General features: G+C 44.2%; 1 protein-coding gene across 3 annotated transcripts in view; it reads right to left on the bottom strand.

Annotated features, from left to right (window-relative positions):
* RNF130 (ring finger protein 130) overlaps positions 1–18,056 on the bottom strand; it is a 210,816-nt gene extending 192,760 nt beyond the window's left edge. Inside the window, exon 1 of one of the 3 annotated variants that reach the window (XM_033927584.1) lies at positions 17,541–18,056. In XM_033927584.1, the coding sequence (XP_033783475.1) occupies positions 17,541–17,793 (253 nt within the window). In that variant the 5' untranslated portion in view covers positions 17,794–18,056. The remainder of the gene's footprint in view (positions 1–17,540) is intronic. The other 2 variants (XM_033927585.1, XM_033927583.1) reach the window with 2 other exon arrangements.
* Positions 18,057–20,622: the final 2,566 nt, after the last annotated feature.

Here is a 20,622-nt window from a genome sequence, read left to right as displayed (position 1 = left end):
GAAGAGATAGTTTCTCTGGTTTGTTTGAATCTACCACTTAGTACACAGGTGTCAAAGTCGGTCCTTGAGGGCCGGAATCCAGTCGGGTTTTCAGGATTTCCCCAATGAATCTGCATGAGATCTATGTGCATGCACTGCTTTCAATGCATATTCATTGGGGAAATCCTGAAAACCCGACTGGATTACGGCCCTCGAGGAGGGACTTTGACACCCCTGACTTAGTAGCTTCATTGCATGCCCCTTAGTCCTAGCATATTTCAAAAGAGTAAACAAGTAATTCACATCTACCCCTTCCACTCCACTCAGTTTATAGACCTCTATTATATGTCCCCTGAACAGGTTGCTGAGACTTTTCTTTAAAAATAAACAAAAAGAATTTGTAGGTTGTAAAATACAGATGTTTCCAGATTTGGCCAAGGAGACCCAGCGAAGGAGACGTGAATTTTTGTAAAGGAAACCTGGTGTTATAGCTCTAGGGACCACATTTTACTTGCGACATCCATGTAAATGTGTAATTAATTATCGTTCACATAAATTTGTTTTCTTTGAGCCATCTCAACTGACAACCTTTCTCTCAACTTCATGTTTGGAGAAAGATGGAACATGAGTGCTAAGTTTAAGAAAGGGTGTATTAACCTCAGTCAACTAGTTAATATTTTTGTAACTTAATTTTCCTTTATTACTATTCGCCTATCATCCACCTTGGATCTCTTTTGAGGACTTCAGTTGAGATTTAAGCTTATATTTGATGTTTTATTATAATGTCTATTCACTTATTTTCTTGCTGAATTTCCTTTCTGTACAAGTTATGCTTGATTATATTGAAAATTCAATAAATATATATAAATATATGTCCCCTGAACCTTCTCTTCTCCAGGCCGAAGAGCCCTAGCTGCTTTAGCCGTTCTGCATAGGGAATTCGTCCCATCCCTTTTATCACTTTTGTTGCCCTTCTCTGTACCTTTTCTAACTCTGCAATATCTTTTTTGAGATGCGGTTGCACCATGGAGCGATACAGAAGCATTATAACATTCTCGTGTTTTGCTTTCCATCCCTTTCCTGATAATTCCTAACAGTTCTGCTTTACACTGAGCTGAGGGTTTCAATGTATCCTCAACGATGATAACGAGATCATTTTCCTGGGTGGTGACTCCTAACATGGAACTTTGCATCACATAGCTATAGTTCAGGTTCTTCTTTCTCGCATTAAATGTCATCCGCCATTTTGATAACCCAGTCTCGCAAGGTCCTTTTGCAATTTTTCACAATCCTCTTGCGATTTAACAACTTTAAACACTTTGGCCCTGATTCTATAAAGTTAGGTGTGGTTTAAGCATCCCATCTAAGTAGTTAATGAGACAATTAAGGGTCTTAACAAGCGATAATTGGTACTTAGGCGTCTAAAGGATGTAGACGCAGCCACAATTTCATGGATGCCCCTGTTTAAAACTCGCACCTAACTCAATAGGCATGGAATGGGCATGGTTTGGGCTATGATTCAATTTGGGCGTCCTTTGATTCATTTACATAACACTGAGTGACCTAGGGCGTCCCTATCATGCCTATATTGTAGGCGAATGAAAACCAAGTCTACTTTTGAGCTTAGTCTGGGCTTCAAATAGATCTGAGTTCTAGGGACAGAACATAGGCACTCTTTGGACGGTCTTAATGCGATCTGCTAAATAGCTCTCTGGGATTTATTTTTGCTTTATTAACCTCAAAACAGATTTAATAAGGCACCACATAAACGGGGCACATCAAAACACATATATTTCATGTAAAACCTATTTTTTGTGGACAAAGGTTAAATGCCTAAACAGTGCTGAACTCCGCTGAGTGCGATTCTACAAAGGGCGCCTAACTTTAGATGTGTTTTGCAGAATCAGGGCCTTTGTGTCATCAGCAAATTTAATTATCTCACTAGTTATTCCCATCTCTAGATCTTTGATCAATATGTTAAAAAGCAGCTGTCCCAGCACAGACTCCTGGGCAACCCCGCTATTTACCCTTCTCCTTTAAGAATATTGACCATTTGGTTTCTATCTTTCAACCAATTCTTAATCCATAATAGAACACTACCTCCTTCCTACCCATGACTTTCTAATTTCCTCTAAAGTCCTTCACGAGGCATTTTGTCAAATGCCTGTTGAAAATCTAGATACACAATATTAATTGGCTCACCTTTATCCACCCCTTTAAAGAAACTTAGTACTCTGTGAACCAAAAAAAACAAAACCCACACCACAATGTTTTTTGTCGCATTTTCCACAGAACGCGGTCAATTCTTATGAAATTCAGTGCATCATGTCCCGAATGAAGTTGATGTAAAATGTTATAAATATTTTCTGCCGCACCACAACACCATCTTGTGACAATGAATTGTTGCTATGGAATACACGCAGAAGCAGACGATAGTTTCTAAACAGTCTCTGTATCAAAATGGTTTTCACTGTTGAAGACCGAATTCTGATAAAGAACTTGGTGCTGCTAAAAGGTCGTAGCAGTCAACGATTGTTGAAAGAGTTCCCACAGAAGGGTTGGAACAAAAATGGCCTTGATGTGCTGCTATGCAACAGGCACTGTGGATCGTAAGCCAAGCAGCAGACGATTCTCATACAAGACCACATTGATATTTTACACAATCTTGAACTGAGCCAGGAGGAGGTGCTGCAAACACACCGAACTCACCAAATAGCAAGAAAAGCAGGATTAAGCCAGTCAATTGAAGTTAGGATAATTCATGACGATCTGAAATTAAAGTGTCTTAAAAAGCGTCGTGCCCAAGTGTTAACTTTACACAACAAAGACACACACCTGAAACAGTGCAAGCAGCTTTTGACCAAGTACCCAGAGCACAGTGTCAGCTTCATCTGGTTTACAGATGAAAATATATTTACAGCAGCTCCACTGATTAACACAGAATGGTTGCCGGTACGTGCCTTCAACAACACTGAAGTATGAGGTTAATGCCAAACGCCTACTATGAACCTGCCTGACCTTCAGCCAATCAGTCATGGTCTCGGTCATAATCTGGAAACTCAGATCCACAATCTGTTCTTTATTGATCCTGGAGTTAAAAGATCAATAAAGATTTCCTCTTGAGACAGAAGCTGTTGCCAGCGATCTGTCGCAAGTCGGGAGATTACTTTATTTTCCAACAGGGCAATGCCCCAGCAAGCTGGGTAAAGGAGACCGTAGAACTGCTACATTGGGAGGCCCCAGACGTCATTGGACAGACCTCTGGCCTGCAAATTCACCAGACCCAAACCCAGTTGAGTACTGAATTTAGGGGCTGATACAAGAATGCGTCTATTATTCATCGATATCTGACGTCAAAAACCTTAAACAGCGTTTCAATCTCATCACCTTAACTGACTCCTCAATCCAGCCCAACAAAGAATACATGACATGCAAACTGAATGACAAAGCCAACAGCCACTCCAGCAGCATTGCATCTTACTAGTCTACTGCCTTCCTGGACCATGATTAGCCAACGACACCAAGCTGCAAGAAATTATCTTGAACCTATCATGCCAATATGCTCAGCTAGTGGTTTTAGGCAACATAAACATACCTTTAGACCTACAAGACAATGCCTCTGCCTACAGACTAAAAACCTACCTCAACGACACTTACCTAGACCTAAAACCCTCAGGCCCCACACATAAAAAAGGACATAATTATCTCCAACCTCACCTCAGACACCGACTGGTCTCCAGTTCCCTGGTTGGACCACTACCAACTATCCTTCAGTCTCCACCTAAGCATTGACAGTACACCCCTTAATAGACCCCCCAGCAATTACCCTATCGAGAGGCAAAATTGACACTGCTGAGTTCTGGAACAAGATGTCAGTAAGGTTAGACTCATCTCCAAACAGCACCCTCACAATGCTGACCACCTGGGACAAAATGATTAAACACACACTGAACATACTGCTATCGCAACACAAGAGTGACTAGAGCCTCTCCTTAGTTCATGGCCATCTTAAAAGCAGGAAAACAATCCTGCCACAAGCTTGAGCAGAAATGGCAAAAAAAGTAATCTTTCTGAATGGAAAACTGCATGGAGGGCTGCAATCAACAAATACAAACACGACATCACAGAGGCAAAAAAAAAAAAAAAGCCTACTATGTCCAAGAAATTGAAAATGATAACTTCAATGTCAAAAACTATTTCACTTACTACATACCATGACCACCCCCACCCCACCCCCGACCTAGGCCTGGCTGAAAAGATCTTGTAGCCTAATGCCCAGACCCTCGCCGACCATTTCCTAAACAAGACCTTACAACAAGACGTTGAAACTGCTTTCAACACAGCAGCTCTAATCCAATCACCTCCACAAGAAACCACCGACCCTTGCGCTGCTGCCCAAATCTGGAGCACATTTTCACTAACAGAAAATTCAGATACTGATAAACTCCTAAAAAGATTTCTCCTCTCAAAGCAGCGTCTTTGATAAATGCCCCGGCTGGCTATTAGCCAGCGCCCCTGACCGCATCATAGCTTGGCTCACTCATCTCCTTAATGCAGTGGTAGCCAAACCTGTCCTGGGGGACCCCCAGCCAATCAGGTTTTCAAGATATCCCTAATGAATATGCATGAGAGAGATTTGCATATAATGGAAGTGACAGGTATGCAAATCTCACTCATGCATATTCATTAGGGATATCTTGAAAACCTGACTGGCAGAGGGTCCCCCAGGACAGGTTTGGGAACCGCTGCCTTAACGGCTTACTTCACCATGGCCAGTTCTCACCCCAGATGGGTCAAATTGTGCTCACCCCAATCCCCAAGGCCTCATACATTGACCTAACAAATCCGGCAAACTGCAGGCCTATAGCTGGCATCCCTACACTCACCAAACTCCTAGAAACGCATGTAAACACTCTCAAACTATATAAAAAAAAACACTCATGCCTTCATCACACTCCGTTTGGATTCCAACCACAACATAGCACAGAGCTGTTACCGCTAACCTTAACGACCAAAGTCAAACAATTACTAAGCAAAGGACATTAAGCCATCTTTTTTGATATTTCTGCAGCGTTTTACTCTGTCAATCACCAACTGCTCCTAAACACACTCAATGAGATAGGCATCACAGGCACAGTTTACAACTGGTTCAGAGACTTTCTACATAACAGGAACTACCTTGTCCAGAAAGATGATGAATTCTCAAAAAAGCTGGCCGGCCTTCAGTGGTGTTCCCCAGAGATGCCCCCTATACTAGTCTACAACCTTTTCATGAGCTCACTAGGCAACATTACCTTCGACAACAATGAAAGCTTACTATCATACGCTGATGATATTCTCCTCCTCATCTTAATAGAGCGCAACACCACAAACATCCCCCCTGAGAATTGCAAACATAGAAAAATGTGGGCTACACTCAAAAAACTCGAACTGAACGCAGCAAAAACAAAAGAACTCTGGTTTCACAGTTCCCAGCAAACTATCCCAATAGCCGTTATCTTGCCCACAGGAACCAACCCTCAACAAAACCCTTCAAAATACTTGGGGGTCATACTAGACTCGACCCTCTCCTATGAAACCCAGATCTCCAACATATGAAAAAAAGACCTTCTACATCAGGCCTGCACAACTCTGGTCCTCGAGGGCTGAATCCAGTCGGGTTTTCAGGATTTCCCCAGTGAATTTGCATGAGATCTATTTGCCCGCACTGCTTCCACTGTATGCATATTGATCTCATGCATATTCATTTGGGAAACCCTGAAAACCTGGCCTGGCGAAGGCTGTAGTTGTGCAGGCCTGTTCTATAGCATGAGACAACTCCGACTGGTCAGACCCTTCTTCCACAGTCACCACTTTGTGATACTGACACAGATGCGGGTACTGTCACAACTAGACTATTGTAACTCAGTTTATGGAAGCATAAACACCACTCTCACCCAGAAACTTCAATTGATTCAAAACACGACACTACGGTAAATCTTCAAGCTGAAAAAAATACGACTCCATCTCGCCATACTTCAACAAACTCCACTGGTTTCCAATCAATGCTCGCATTAGTTTCAAAATATCATGCATAAGGTACCACATCCTATATGCGAACTCAGCAACACCTCTCATAACCCTCTTCACCAATTCTCTATCCCACAGGTGTCAAAGTCGGTCCTCGAGGGCCGAAATCCAGTCGGGTTTTCAGGATTTCCTCAATGAATATGCATGAGATCTATGTGCATGCACTGCTTTCAATGCATATTCATTGGGGAAATCCTGAAAACCCGACTGGATTACGGCCCTCGAGGAGGGACTTTGACACCCCTGCTCTATCCAATTCAACCAAAAACATCAAGAAACTCCTTCTTATCTTCTATCCCTAAACTGGAATAACACAAATGCATATTCAGCACACTTATTAGCTACCTCGGCGCAAAAACCTAGAACAACCTCTTGACAGCTATCAAAACCGAACCCAACTATCTCAAATTTTAAAAAAACCCAAAACTGAAGACTCTTCTCTTTGGGGGCAACACACTCCATCAACAATCAGTAGCCTGCACAGACTGAGATTTCAATATCTTCAGTGTAAAATGTATCGCTAGTTCTCCTCATTACCTTACTCTAGAACAGTGATTCCCAAACCTGTCGTAGAGGACCACCAGGCCAGTTGGGTTTTCAGGACAGCCCTCATGAATATGCATGAGAGAGATCTGCATATAATGGAGGTGCCAGGCATGCAAATCAGCTCCATGCATATTCATGAGGGCTATCCTGAAAACCCGACCGACAGGGTCGAGAACCACTGCTCTAGAAAACCTTATTCCCTCCCCTCCTCCTCCTGTCACCACTTCTCTCCTCCCTCTACTTCTCTGCCTTTCTCAAATTGTATGTCGCCTTGAACCTATTTAGGCATAGTGACTCACAAATTGTAGATTAGATTAGATTAGACCAGGGGTCTCAAAGTCCCTCCTTGAGGGCCGCAATCCAGTCGGGTTTTCAGGATTTCCCCAACGAATATGCATGAGATCTATATGCATGCATTGCTTTCAATGCATATTCGTTGGGGAAATCCTGAAAACCCGACTGGATTGCGGCCCTCAAGGAGGGACTTTGAGATCCCTGGAATAGACTGAGCTGAAGCAGAGCATTGTTGACATGTACATAGATCAGTGGCAGCCAAGGCTGAAGGCGTGCCTTTGTGCAAAGGGAGCGCACTTCGAACACCTGCTTAATTGAAACATTACTTTTTGACTTTACATTTCTCTGCAAGATACATCATAAAACTTTTGATGTGTTTTTATTCAGTTCACAATTCATTTTCACAAGGTAGTGTTGTGGTGGGACATATTTACAACATTTTACATCAATTTCGTTCAGGATCTAGGAGGTAAAATGAAACCCTCAGGATAAGGGGGGGGGGGGTAAATCCCCTCTTTTTGGCCCATTCAGGGGCAGAGTGAAAGGTGGGAAAGTGCCTCCATCTCACCCCAAATATGTTTGCTGAGTCTGTAGTAAATAATATTTTGCCAGCTCCTGAACAGTTGCCTTCCAGGAAAACTCATCTATCTTCTGCTCTTTCCCCAGAAGACTGAAAAACTGCAGTGAATTAACTCTCTAGAGAAGGAGATGCTCTTATTTTATTTCTCCAGTACAGAAACAGCTACATTGGGGGCCTGTTATATTCTGTATTGAGTACAAAGTTTGGACAATGATATATCATGTAATACAGTGGTCTCAAACTCGCGGCCCAGGGGCCACATGCGGCCCGCCAGGTCCTATTTTGAGACCCTCGTCCACTCCACAAGTGTCCAGCGGTTGCTGTAACCTCATGAAAGCGCTTTCCTGCATCTGTACGCGATTGTGAGGTGGAGTACAGGTGGCTCAGACCCAAAAGTCTATCAAACCCCTCCATCCCTTCTCCAACCACCACAAATACCCAGCCAGTTCAGAAGGAGCAGATCCATCTCTTATCTCTCACACCCAGAGATAAGCTGTGGCTTTCCTAAATCAACCTGCCTAATAATGGTTCATAGACACTTCCAAGAGCAAACAAAACAAAACTGCAGATCTGTACAAGACGTAGGCAAAATTTATTAATGACAAAAAATTGTATATGCAAACCCTTTTACCAATCAAGTTTTGTTTTGTTTGCTCTCGGTTGTTCTTTAATGCAGTTTAGGTTGGACCTTCTTTTGTTTGTTTGCTTCATAGACACTTCCTCCAGGAAGTTGTCTAAACCTTTGTACACCGAGCTATATACCATATATACCATAAATTCTGGCACACCACTGGAGCCCCTACTTCAAAAGGTTCAACAAGATATTCTTGCAGGTAAGATGGGTGCAAAACTTAGAGCACTGAAGAGAAATCCCAGAAAGGCCTCGACGATGAGGGAAGCAAAGCACAACCAAAAGTCGTGAGGATGAGATGCCAATAATTGAGCCATAGGTGTAAAGTTTAAAGTTTACTTATCAGTAGTAGCACTGCGAAGACTCGAAGACTCAAAAACCATTTATATACCATAAATTCTGGGGATCTACTGGATGGAAAGGTGGAGAGAGACATAGAGAAGACGCAGGATGAAAATGAGGGGAGAACCAAGAGAGAGAGAGATGGGTAACACAGTGGATGAAAGTGGGGAGTGAGAGAGAAGGACATGCTGAATGGAAGAGAATAGAGGACAGAATTAGCAAGAGACTTGGGAATAAGAGAAAGGAGAATGAGAGGTGTGGTGTGAGAGAAAAGAGACAGAAACTGTAGGTAGACAGTAAAAAGAGGGACATTGACCACTATATAATAAGAGGGAATGAACAGAGGGAGAAAAATAAATTGAAGCATGCTGAGAGGGGAAAAAACAATGTTAGAGATGGATGTGATAGTGGAGGAGATGAAGACATAAGGCGAGAGAAAAATGACAAAAGGACACAAAAATCTGGCATGACAGTTGAGAAGACAGAGGAAAGCAGAAAGCAAAGCTTGAGACCAACATGGTTAGAAAAATTAGATAGCTAGACAACAAAGATAGGAAAAAGAACTGTAGTTTAAATTTTGAATGAATTACAAAACACAGTCTGATAGATCATGGGTGAGATGGTTGGGGCAGTGCAAGAAGGGAGGGCAAATTGCACAGGGCGCAATTAAAGCTTGCTATGGCCCTGAATGCATGCAGCCGGCAGTCGCCTGGGAAAAGGGTGGGGCCAGGGCTGGGGCGGAGCCATGTGTCCTTTTTTTTTTTTGTCAAATCAAAAAAAAAAAAAAAAATATCACATAACATATTCCTAAACATAAATCGTTAAATAAATCATAATTAGTACAAACAGTGCTCAGACCAACCACCACAGTGCTCAGAAGGAACGAGCAGAAGCAGCAATGGGACCATCATAGCACTTAATGCGTCTCATACCGCCAGAAAAAATGCTCAAACAAATAGTAAAGTACTTATCTCAGTCTTGTTGGAATGTAGGTTGAAACTTTGTTGCCTTCGGCGGTGTAAACAATCATTTGCTACTCTGTAACAGTCCTCATATAGTGAAAAAATAAACCTGGAAAACCACAAAAACTGCTTCCCAAAAGCGTCTACCCCTCAACCCGGGTTTCGTTGTGCTTCGTCAGGAGGGGGAACTGTTGACATCTACTTCATTAGAGAAGAACTAGAAAAGCCAGGACTGGCAAAGGACTCCTTTTTTTTTTTTTTTTTGTCTTCACAAATACGGTAACCCTATGAATGTAACTTGCCTTATACTACCAGTGAGTGAAAGGCTGCAAGATAAATCCAAATAATCAAACAAATACAACTGCCTGCTATTTCTTGGGTCCAAGATTTATTGCCTAGCTCCAGAACTATTTTCACCTGCTGAACCGTAGATTTTCCTGAATTCTGAATAAAATTGATTGACTACCCCGGAGAGGGACCAGGAAAGAAAGACAAGAAAGATTATAAACTGCAATATATTTTGGCCCGTTATGTATTCTTCATCAGGGCTGTGCACGGAAGGAGGGAAAAAGAGGCCAAACAAAGACAAAGGCTTATACAATGAAGAAACTGCAAGTACACTGCCTCCTCCATATTCGCGGTGATTAGGGGCAGAGCCGGCCCACGAATATTAAAAAACTGTGAATAATATTCGGGCCGGTTCTGCCTCTAAATCCCCCCCACACACACACACACACACACACACTTCCCCCAGCTAATTTAAGTCCTGAAAGCTCCCCCTTAAGCCTTACCTGGTGGTCTAGCGGGTTTTCAGGCAGGAGCGATCTTCTCACGCTCCTGCCCCGTGCAGATCGCTCACAGGATGGCTGCCTTGAGCTCCCGTAGTCTCTCGAGCCATTTCCTGTGAGCGATCTGCATGGGTCAGGAGCGTGAGAAGATCGCTCCTGCCCCGAAAACCCGCTAAACCACCAGGTAAGGCTTAAGGGGGGGGGGGGGGGGTCTAAGAGGGCTTAAAATAGCCTGAAAAATGAAAATGCATTTTTTGGTTTAAAACCGTGAATAAGTGAATACAGAGGGGGGAAGTGTATCATTCCCTTAGCACAAAAGACTGCGAGAGTAATTTTTGGTCACAGTTAGTATAAGAAAATCAATGGTTCCCACCCCCTTTTCAAGCTGAATGCATGCCTTAGGCCAGTGGTACACATCGACAGGGGAGATTTCCCCCTGTTTTCTTAAGGCCTCCCTTCTTCACAGTGTTTCTAGTCTGGTCACTGCAGAAGTGGCCCAGGGTCCAGGAACCATGCACCAGACAGGCTCTTTCTGGAACCCTGTGTCATGGGCTCTATATCTGATCAAACAATTTGACCCAGATGTATGTCAAAAAAACCTCTTGGTCAAAATTACCATCTGTGTTGTAAGAGTTGGGCTCTCATACATGCACACAAAGGACTGAAAGCAAAAAGAAATAATAAAGCGAAATGTGGAGAAAAGCAGACTGCAATACACGGCTCTTGAACTTACACAATATTCACTATATCTGACCACCAGCTGTTAAACCCTTAATAACATCCATGACAACTCCCTCCTCTCTTCCAAGGGCTGTGAACCCCACCCATGCAGCAACCTAGCACCCAACCCACCATGCCAGGCCAGATCACTGGTATTCCCTAGAGCAGGGGGAGTCTATTCCGGTCCTCGAGAGAAACAGGCAGGTCAGGTTTTCAGGATATCCACAATGAATATGTATGAGATGGATCTGCATGTAACATAGTAACATAGTAGATGACGGCAGATAAAGACCCGAATGGTCCATCCAGTCTGCCCAACCTGATTCAATTTAAATTTTTTTTTTTTTTTTTCTTCTTAGCTATTTCTGGGCAAGAATCCAAAGCTTTACCCAGTACTATGCTTGGGTTCCAACTGCCGAAATCTCTGTTAAGACTTACTCCAGCCCATCTACACCCTCCCAGCCATTGAAGCCCTCCCCTTCCCATCCTCCACCAAACGGCCATACACAGACACAGACCGTACAAGTCTGCCCAGTAACTGGCCTTAGTTCAATATTTAATATTATTTTCTGATTCTAAATCTTCTGTGTTCATCCCACGCTTCTTTGAACTCAGTCACAGTTTTACTCTCCACCACCTCTCTCGGGAGCGCATTCCAGGCATCCACCACCCTCTCCGTAAAGTAGAATTTCCTAACATTGCCCCTGAATCTACCACCCCTCAACCTCAAATTATGTCCTCTGGTTTTACCATTTTCCTTTCTCTGGAAAAGATTTTGTTCTACGTTAATACCCTTTAAGTATTTGAACGTCTGAATCATATCTCCCCTGTCTCTCCTTTCCTCTAGGGCATGCACGGCCTCCTTGAGATGCAAATCTATCTCGTGCATATTTATTGTGGCTATCCTGAAAACCTGACCTGCCTGTGGCTCTCGAGGACCGGAATTGTCTACCCCTGCCCTAGAGCACCTGTCATAAGGAGGCCATAGCAATCTAGGGCAGTGGCTCCCAACCCTATCCTGGAGGACCACCAGGCCAGTCGGGTTTTTGGGATAGCCCTAATGAAAATGCATGAGAAAGATTTGCATATAATGGAGGTGACAGGCATGCAAATCTGCCCCAGGACAGGGTTGGAAACCACCGATCTTGGGAATAAGCAAAAACGCAGATAATCCCAAATGAAAATACATTTCTGATTTTGCCAGACGCGTAAGCTTTTCCCCATTCTCAACTGGATCTATAGCTGTACAAGCCTTCCTAGTTACTATCAAGACGATTATAGCACTAAGCTGGAACAGGATTCCTGAAGGAAGAAAATGCTAATAGGACTCTTCTCAGCCAGTGTTGAGTTGGAGACTCAACTAAAAATATATATTCTAAACCATCTGCTCTTTCAGTCTGACAGAACAGATACTTGCCCTGGCAGATTCTGAAAGACTCCGATTTTTCTTGGCAGTGGAGAAGAGAAAAGGTGAAGGGGATGGGTTGAAATAAATAAAACATATCCAATTAGCAGTAAAACCTGCTTCATCTATATATCTTTCCCCTTTCATGAAAACAATTTGATGAAAAACCGTAAGAAGTGTGCTTGTAATGGTACAATGGCACACTGTGGGCCTGATTCTATAAATGTCGCCAAACCTGTAGGCACTGGTCCATGTGGTTGTCAATCAACCAATAGGCGTCCTTTATAGAATCACACCTAGCAGTGTCTAGGCATTCTTAAGCATCAATGAGCATCATTTAGGTAGACGCTGGTATATTATGCCAGGTTTACCTGGCCTAATTTACCATTACCTTTCTTGCATGCCTAGTGATGCATAAATTTACCATGCCTATTCTCTGTCCCTAACCACGCCTACTTTTCAGGCTTACATTTCATGAACATATTAGCAGTGTTGTTAAATCTACCTTTTTCAGACTACGTCAAATACGCTCCGTCTCAAAATTCTTAGAACCTACATCTTTGAATATATTAATACATTCCTTGGTGATCTCAAAAGTTGATTACTGTAACGCCCTTTTCATGGGAATCACCAACAATGAAATAAGATGTCTTCAAATTATTCAAAAAAGTCTCAATAAAACTTATCATGAAAGCAAAAAAATTTGATCATGTCTCGCCGCTTCTCAAAAAAGCACACTGGCTTCCAGTTTCTTACAGAATATCTTATAAAATATGTCTATTAACTCTTAAATGCCTTCTTCATAAAACCCCAGCTTTTATTGATAGGCCTTTAATTCCTTATGCCCCTACAAGAATTCTTAGGTCAAACGATCAGCATTTACTTTCAGTTCCTTCCCTTAAGGTATTCAATACGCGCCGACAATACATTTTCTCTGTAACGGCTCCACAGCTGTGGAATTATCTCCCCATTCATCTAAGGGAAGAACGCATGTTAGACCGATTCAAAAGTAAACTGAAAAGCTTTCTTTTTAAAGATGCCTTCAACTGCTACTGCAGTACTCCCCCGATATTTGCGGGGGGTCCGTTCCAGCAACCCCCGCAAATCTTGAAAAAACGCAAATATGGTTTTCAGCGGGGGAGACAGGAGAGGGCAGCCGGAGAGGCAGGAGAGAGCAGCCGGAGCGCCGGCGAGTGAAGGAAATCACTCGCGGTCTGCTCCGACCGCCTCTTCCTGCACTAAAGTCGGGCCTCACCAATCAGGAGCTGCTTTGACCCGCAGCTCTCGATTGCTGTAGCCCGACTTTAGTGCAGGAAGAGGCGGTCGGAGCAGACCGCGAGTGATTCCCTTCACTCGCTGGCGCTCCGGCTGCCCTCTCCTGCCCGGTCATTCGCGTTCAGAAAATACCGCAAATGACCGGGACAGCGAATCACCGACCGTGAATGACCGGGGGAGCACTGTACTCTTGTCTTGATTTATTCCTTAGGGTCTGCCGTGTGACTTTATTTATTGTTACTCTCCCTTTTTGTCTTATTTTCTTTAAAATATTGAATTTCTTTCCCCCTTTCCTCACTATGCGCAAGTCTTGTTTGTGGTTCAGTGTGGCATGTTTTGCTCCCCCTGTGTACATCGCTTTGAAATTTGATTAAGCGATCCATCAAATCTTAAATAAGCTTGGAAACTTAGCATCGGAGGGTGCCTGGACTTCGGCGTCGCTAGGCGCCACGTAGATATCCACATATAACTTTAATTAGTAATTATTTATTTAATTTCTTTCTTTTTTTTTTACCTTTTGTTTTGCTTTAGTAGGGCTTATTTTTAACGTGTTAGGTTAGCTTTTATTTTGGGGGGGCAACTTTCTACATTCTGTATTCTATATTTGTAGCTAGATTGTGACAGAAGATCTTTTCAGTTTAGCGTACACTTCCCCCTCCGTCCTCGTGAATTCCATATCTATGGATTCGCTTATTCGTGGTTTTAAAACAAAAAAAATGCATTTTCATTTTTCAGGCTATTTTAAGCCCTGTAAGACACCCCCCCCCCCCCCTTAAGCCTTACCTAGTAGTCTAGCGGGTTTTCAGAGCAGGAGCGATCTTCCCACGCTGCTGCCCCATGCAGATCGTTCACAGGAAATGGCTCGAGAGACTACGGGAGCTCAAGGCAGCCACTTCCTGTGAGCAATCTGCACGGGGCAGCAGCATGGGAAGATCGCTCCTGCCTGAAAACCCGCTAGACCACCAGATAAGGCTTAAGGGGGGGGGCTTTCATGGCTTAAAATAGCCGGGGGAAGCGGGGGTTAGGGGCAGAACCGGCCCTAGTATTATTCGCGTTTTTTAAATATTTGCGGGCCGGCTTTGCCCCTAACCCCTACCAATACAGAGAGGGAAGTATATATGATTTGAGAGAGATGCTGTGTGTATAGGCATAGGATGCATGTAAATGGTATAAGTAAGAACATAAGAATAGCCTTACAGGATCAGACCAATGGTCCATCAAGCCCACTAGCCCGTTCTCACAGTGGCCAATCCAAGTCCCTAGTACCTGGCCAAACCCCAAGGAGTAGCAACATTCCATGCTACCGATCCAGGGCAAGTAATGGCTCCCCCCATGTCTTTCTCAATAACAGGGTAAGTACCAAGGAGGCTGCATTGTAACACCATTACATCAGCTCATGTAAATTGCTCGGTATTGTTACATTACTACAGTAACTCATGCTTTGTGATACCATTGCAAGAGCTCATATAAACCGCTCAGATTTGACTGCTCCAGTTCTTAGTAGCGGTATATAAGCTTTGAGTAAAGAATAATTGGTTTTGGATGGCACGATCAATTACGCCATTTAACCAATTAAAAAAACAATGCGTGTACTGTGAAACACACATTGAAGATGCAGAGGAAATGCTCAACAAGTAGACACCTATGTTGATTTCTAAGCCCTGAACAAGTGATGATAGTTACCACAAACGATCGTCGGCAATTATAATTGAAATTGACTACATATTGAATGTTTTTGACCCTCATGCGACAGAATGCATGAAACCCTGCCACTTCCCCTGCTTGACACGGCTGCGCAGACTCGGAATAAACCTCAAGAAAACCCGGCACTCCCCCTCCTGGCTAAACTGTCTCACAACCACAGCAGCAGCGAGAAAGAGGTTTCCTCAGGAAGGGGGAGGGGAGAAAAGCAGGAAACTAGGAAGTAACTCAAGGGAACTTAAAAGGCCGAGCCAGACCCAGGAGGAGAGGTGTGCTAGAGGGTGCCTAGGAGCTGGAGAAGCTGCTTGGAAGGGCTTGGCGCTGACAGAGTTTGTAGGAGGTAAGACACTACTGCATTTAAAAACCTGTCTTTGTTCTAGTGCCTGCTAAGACCTGGAGCAAAATGCTGCCTAACTGTTCCCTGTACATGGAATAAAGAATGTTTGGGGCATGGCACGCCCTATGGAGAAGGGACTTGTGTTTGAGAAAGACTGGGGAAAAGCCTAACCGTTTTATTTGAAGAACACAAACTTATGGAAGCCTGTGAGGAAACAGGCTCTGCAGTACTGTTGAATAAAAGAGGGTTTTTTTCTTCAATGTCCAGAGTCCAGTGGTCTGTCTGCCTGGCTAAGCAACCCTTCTCCTGAGCAAGCTGCCCCACTCTGTCACACCTCGCTATATGAATATAAAAAATTGGCAAAAGTTTTTTCAGCTAGTGATGGAGGGTTGGTAGAGGGTGGTTTCACCTCACCAATATCTGAAGCTTTTTCTTTAAAATAAGAGAGAGAAAAAAAAAAACCACCAAAGGTGCCTGGTTAGTCGTTTTGGTGTTTCACGTGTAAGTGTTCTATAACATTGCAGTTTTACCCCCATTCCTCTCAGTTTAAGTTTTTGTACTGTGAACTATAGTGCAGGACCTTCCAGGAGGCACACCTAACCAGTCGGATTTCCAGGATTACCAAAATGGACGTGCATGAAATAGATCAGCATACAAGAGATTTCCTACATATGAAAAAAATGCTCTCCTGCATATTCTTCATGGCTGTCCTGAAAATCCAGCTGGTTTAGTGTGCCTTCGAGTTGGACGCACTCATCCCAATATTCAACAACAACGTATGCAACTTTTCAGAATGCCCCTCTCATGGCCATGCTTCTTTTTGCGCTGCATACTATGGGATTTGGGAGCCAAGGGTTAGAGAATAGCGCACAGCCAGATGTGTGTGCAAATCAACATCCTAATTGGTTGTTAGCATTCAGTCATTGACCATTAATTGTTCATTAGCCAATTAAGATATGCGTGTATCTCTGGACGCCATATCTAGAATCCGGGAGAAAATCCCTTCTGGAAGAGAAGAAAACAAATGCTGGGTTTTAGTAAGCTATAGCAGAAGTTTCTACTGAGACCCAGAACGCTAAATGTTCCGACGCTGGCCTGACACTCATAGAATTCCTATGAGCGTCAAAGCATTTAGTGCTCCGGGCCATGGTAGACACCTCTACCACGACTTAGTAAAAGGAGCCCAGAGGGACTTGATTTAGCACTGGTTTGTTAACTGATCTCCATTGACCCTCATTTGCCATTTATCTTTCTGGCAAAACTCCGGGTATTTAAAATAAACCTTACTTTTGCATGTTGAAAAAAAACAAAAAAAAAATTGAAGGCGCAATGATACTGCTAAATGTTTTACACACAAGAAAAGGCAGATAAATGAGTCCATTAATATCCTCCCTTTCATATGAAATTACGATCCATAATTATAGTCCTAGATTAATTGTGATTTTTCCCAGCTATGCATACAAATGCCAGTGCATGAGGTTTTAGGATTCCAGCAGACAAAAGAACTGAACGGCACTGTTTACAGACTAGTGACACCTATAGATCAGACAGGTTTACTAGAAATACTTAAACATCTGCTTCTCAAGGTTAAATAAGAAAATACCACTTAGGAAATATGAAGCACTAATTAGTCTTCATTGTTCCTATTATATTAGGAATTGCAGCTTTGGAAGCTGTCATGTCAGGAGTCTTAGCATAAGCCTCCTTGCAACCACTAAGGCAGCTTAAAAAGAATGCGGTTAAGTTTAGTCCGTCAAAGGGAAATCCTGAGCAGTTAGTTCCCATCAAAGCTATACTTTTTTATGTATTTTGCACCCAATCAAATCTAGGCCTGGTACTAGTTATGGCCAAACAAAGCCACTGAAGCGTGCATTTAGCAGATCCAAGCGACACCCCCTCCGGCTCATTTACCTCCGTGAATTAGCACCGGGGACAGAACCAATCCCTTGGCTTCCGTTTTGGGAGACTCCATCCCATAGCGTCCGTCGTCGAACCGCACCAGCAGCGGGGCAGCGCTGCCCGGCTCAAACACGGTGACATTCACCACGGCATAGTCCACGCTGCTTTTCTCCGCGCCGATCCCCGACATGTAGCAGGGCAGGAGGACCAGCATTTGCAGCGGAGAGAGACAGTGCAAGCGGGGCAACGTCCACTTCTGCACCATCTTCGCCCCCAGCTTCCCGTTAGGCTCGCCCCTGCAAAGTGCACCGGGCGCCAGGGCCCATTCCTGCCCTTTGTGCGACTCCCTCTCCGGGGCCCGGTCGTCGGTGGCGGCGATGTCGACCACTTCGAGCGCGGTGCACGCCCGAGGGCGCGCAAACGAAGGGACCCGCTTACGCGCTGAAATCCGACTTGGGCAGCCGGCCGAGCGCGGCGCGGACCAGAAGGAGATGGGCGGGAGAGAGGCCGAGCTCCGCCCTCCGGGCGGGGAAAGGAGCGAGATCCGCCCCCGGGAAGGAGAGAGCAGGTGGGCGGGATCAAGGATGAGATCCGCCCAGGAGCGAGACAGCGATAGGAGGGGGAGAGCGCGGGGGGCGGAGAGCTGGTGTGATGGCCCCGCCCTAGGGAGATAGCAGAGGGGGTGCTGACATAGATGAAGCTCCGCCCTGAGGTGGAGGCGAAGGTCTGCCTCGTTTTGCAACGAGGGTAACGGGCAGGAAACGAGAGGCTGGAGGCTGGTTTCGAGATGGGCTGTCTAGTTCTTCCTCTTACACTGGGCTAATATTGGGATCGGTTGTTTTACCTCTAACTCAATGGTCTCACACTCAAAGCCTTTGCAGGGCCACATTTTGGATTTGTCAGTACTTGGAGGGCCTCAGAAACAAAATAGTTAATGTTTTATTAAAGAAATGACAATTTTGCATGAGGTAAAACTCTTTATCCTCTATAATAAAACCCTAAGCGCGCATGCACACTTAGGAAGTTGTGATCCCTGCCGCCGTGATGTCTGCCTCCGTGCCGAATTCGATTGGAGGCACATGGGGTGGCTTGTGGGGCGGTTTCCAACGGCTTGCGGACAGGGGGGAGGTAAAAGGAAGGGAGAAGGCTTACTGCTGGACAGGGGGGATCAGGCAAGAGGTGCTGCTGGACAGGGGGAGGTAAAACGAAGGGAGAAGGGCTGCTGCTGGACAGGGAGCAGGCAAGGGGTGGTGGTGGACAGCCGAGGAAAGAGAGACAGACAGAAAGAAAGACAGACAGTGGCCAAGGAGAGAGAGAGAAAGAAAGACACACACATCTATTCTAGCACCCGTTAATGTAACGGGCTTAAAGACTAGTAATTTATAAATCTTTCCTTTTGGCTAAGTCTTATAGCTAAAGAGACATGTGATCAAGAAAAGTTTTTATTTTACTTCTGTGATTATGATAAACATACCAAGGACCTCAAAATAGGACCGGGCGGGCCGCGAGTTTGAGACCACTGCTCTAACTGGTGCTGTGTGAGCACAGGTCCCATTTTATGACATAAGACAGGGGTGTCAAAGTCCCTCCTCGAGGGCCGCAATCCAGTCGGGTTTTCAGGATTTCCCCAATGAATATGCATGAGATCTATTTGCATGCACTGCTTTCATTGTATGCTAATAGATCTCATGCATAGTCATTGGGGAAATCCTGAAAAACCGACTGGATTGCGGCCCTCAAGGAGGGACTTTGACATCCCTGCTCTACGTGTTTTCAGACCGGCATTAATGTCGGCTTTTAAACTTTCCCAACCTAATGTCCTTCCCCATTTTTTTCCCTCTTCTTTTCTATCCGAATAATGTAATTCTTCCCCTATTTCCCTTATGTTTCTGTTTCAGTCTCTGTTTTGATTAGTATCTCATGATTAACTGTGGTCCGTTTGTTTGTTTATTTTTTATATTTTATGTATTTCCCTTTGGTTGTATTATGTAAACCGCCTTGAAGCCTGATTAGAGAGAGTGGAGAGGGACAGAAAAAGAGAGAGAAAGGGAGACAGAGAGAAATATATATAGAGAGAGAGAGAAAGGGAGAGAGACAGAAATAGAGAAAGATTGGAGAAACTGGGACTCTTTTCCCTGGAGAAGAGGAGACTTAGAGGGGATATGATAGAGACTTATAAGATCATGAAGGGCATAGAGAGAGTGGAGAGGGACAGAAAGAGAAGAGAAAGGGAGACAGAGAGAGAAAGAGAAAGATTGGAGAAACCGGGACTCTTTTCCCTGGAGAAGAGGAGACTTAGAGGGGATATGATAGAGACTTATAAGATCATGAAGGGCATAGAGAGAGTAGAGAGGGACAGGTTCTTCAAACTTTTGAAAACTACAAGAACGAGAGGGCATTCGGAAAAGTTGAAAGGGGACAGATTCAAAACGAATGCTAGGAAGTTCTTTACCCAACGTGTGGTGGACACCTGGAATGCGCTTCCAGAGGGCGTAATAGGGCAGAGTACGGTACTGGGGTTCAAGAGAGGATTGGACAATTTCCTGCTGGAAAAGGGGATAGAGGGGTATAGAGAGAGGATCACTGCACAGGTCCTGGGCCTGTTGGGCCGCCGCGTGAGCGGACTGCTAGCCACGATGGACCTCAGGTCTGACCCAGCGGAGGCATTGCTTATGTTCTTATGCTTACATGCTTATGTTCATGAGTTTGGTTTAATTGACTCAATAGTCTGTAAAATGTCTCATTGCCGTGATTATGACTGTGAAACGGATTTCTCAATTATCGGTTTATTTTCCAGTGGAATGAGTGAATTCTGAGCCTTGAGTTATTTTGCCTTCCCCACACAGAGTGAGAACTGAACGAAATGTGCTGCGCATGTAATCCGGCTGATGAAGTCTGCGTCTTCAAAGTCTGAACGCTTACGACCCCAGCCTGGTCTCTAGGCTCTACTTAGGCACGGTTGAAGCTCCTCTGATGGTGCTGGCTAGCTACTGTACTTATGTTCAAAATCAATACCATACGGATTATCTGTGTCAGCTGTAAGAAATCATGTTATTTCTTACATTTTATTTTTTTCTGTTAATGCTATTAAAAA

This window comes from Geotrypetes seraphini, chromosome 18, assembly GCF_902459505.1.
Source record: "Geotrypetes seraphini chromosome 18, aGeoSer1.1, whole genome shotgun sequence".
In the NCBI taxonomy this organism is placed as follows: domain Eukaryota; kingdom Metazoa; phylum Chordata; class Amphibia; order Gymnophiona; family Dermophiidae; genus Geotrypetes; species Geotrypetes seraphini.
Note: the sequence above shows the minus strand (reverse complement) of the source record. Positions and strands in the feature narration are given on the sequence as shown.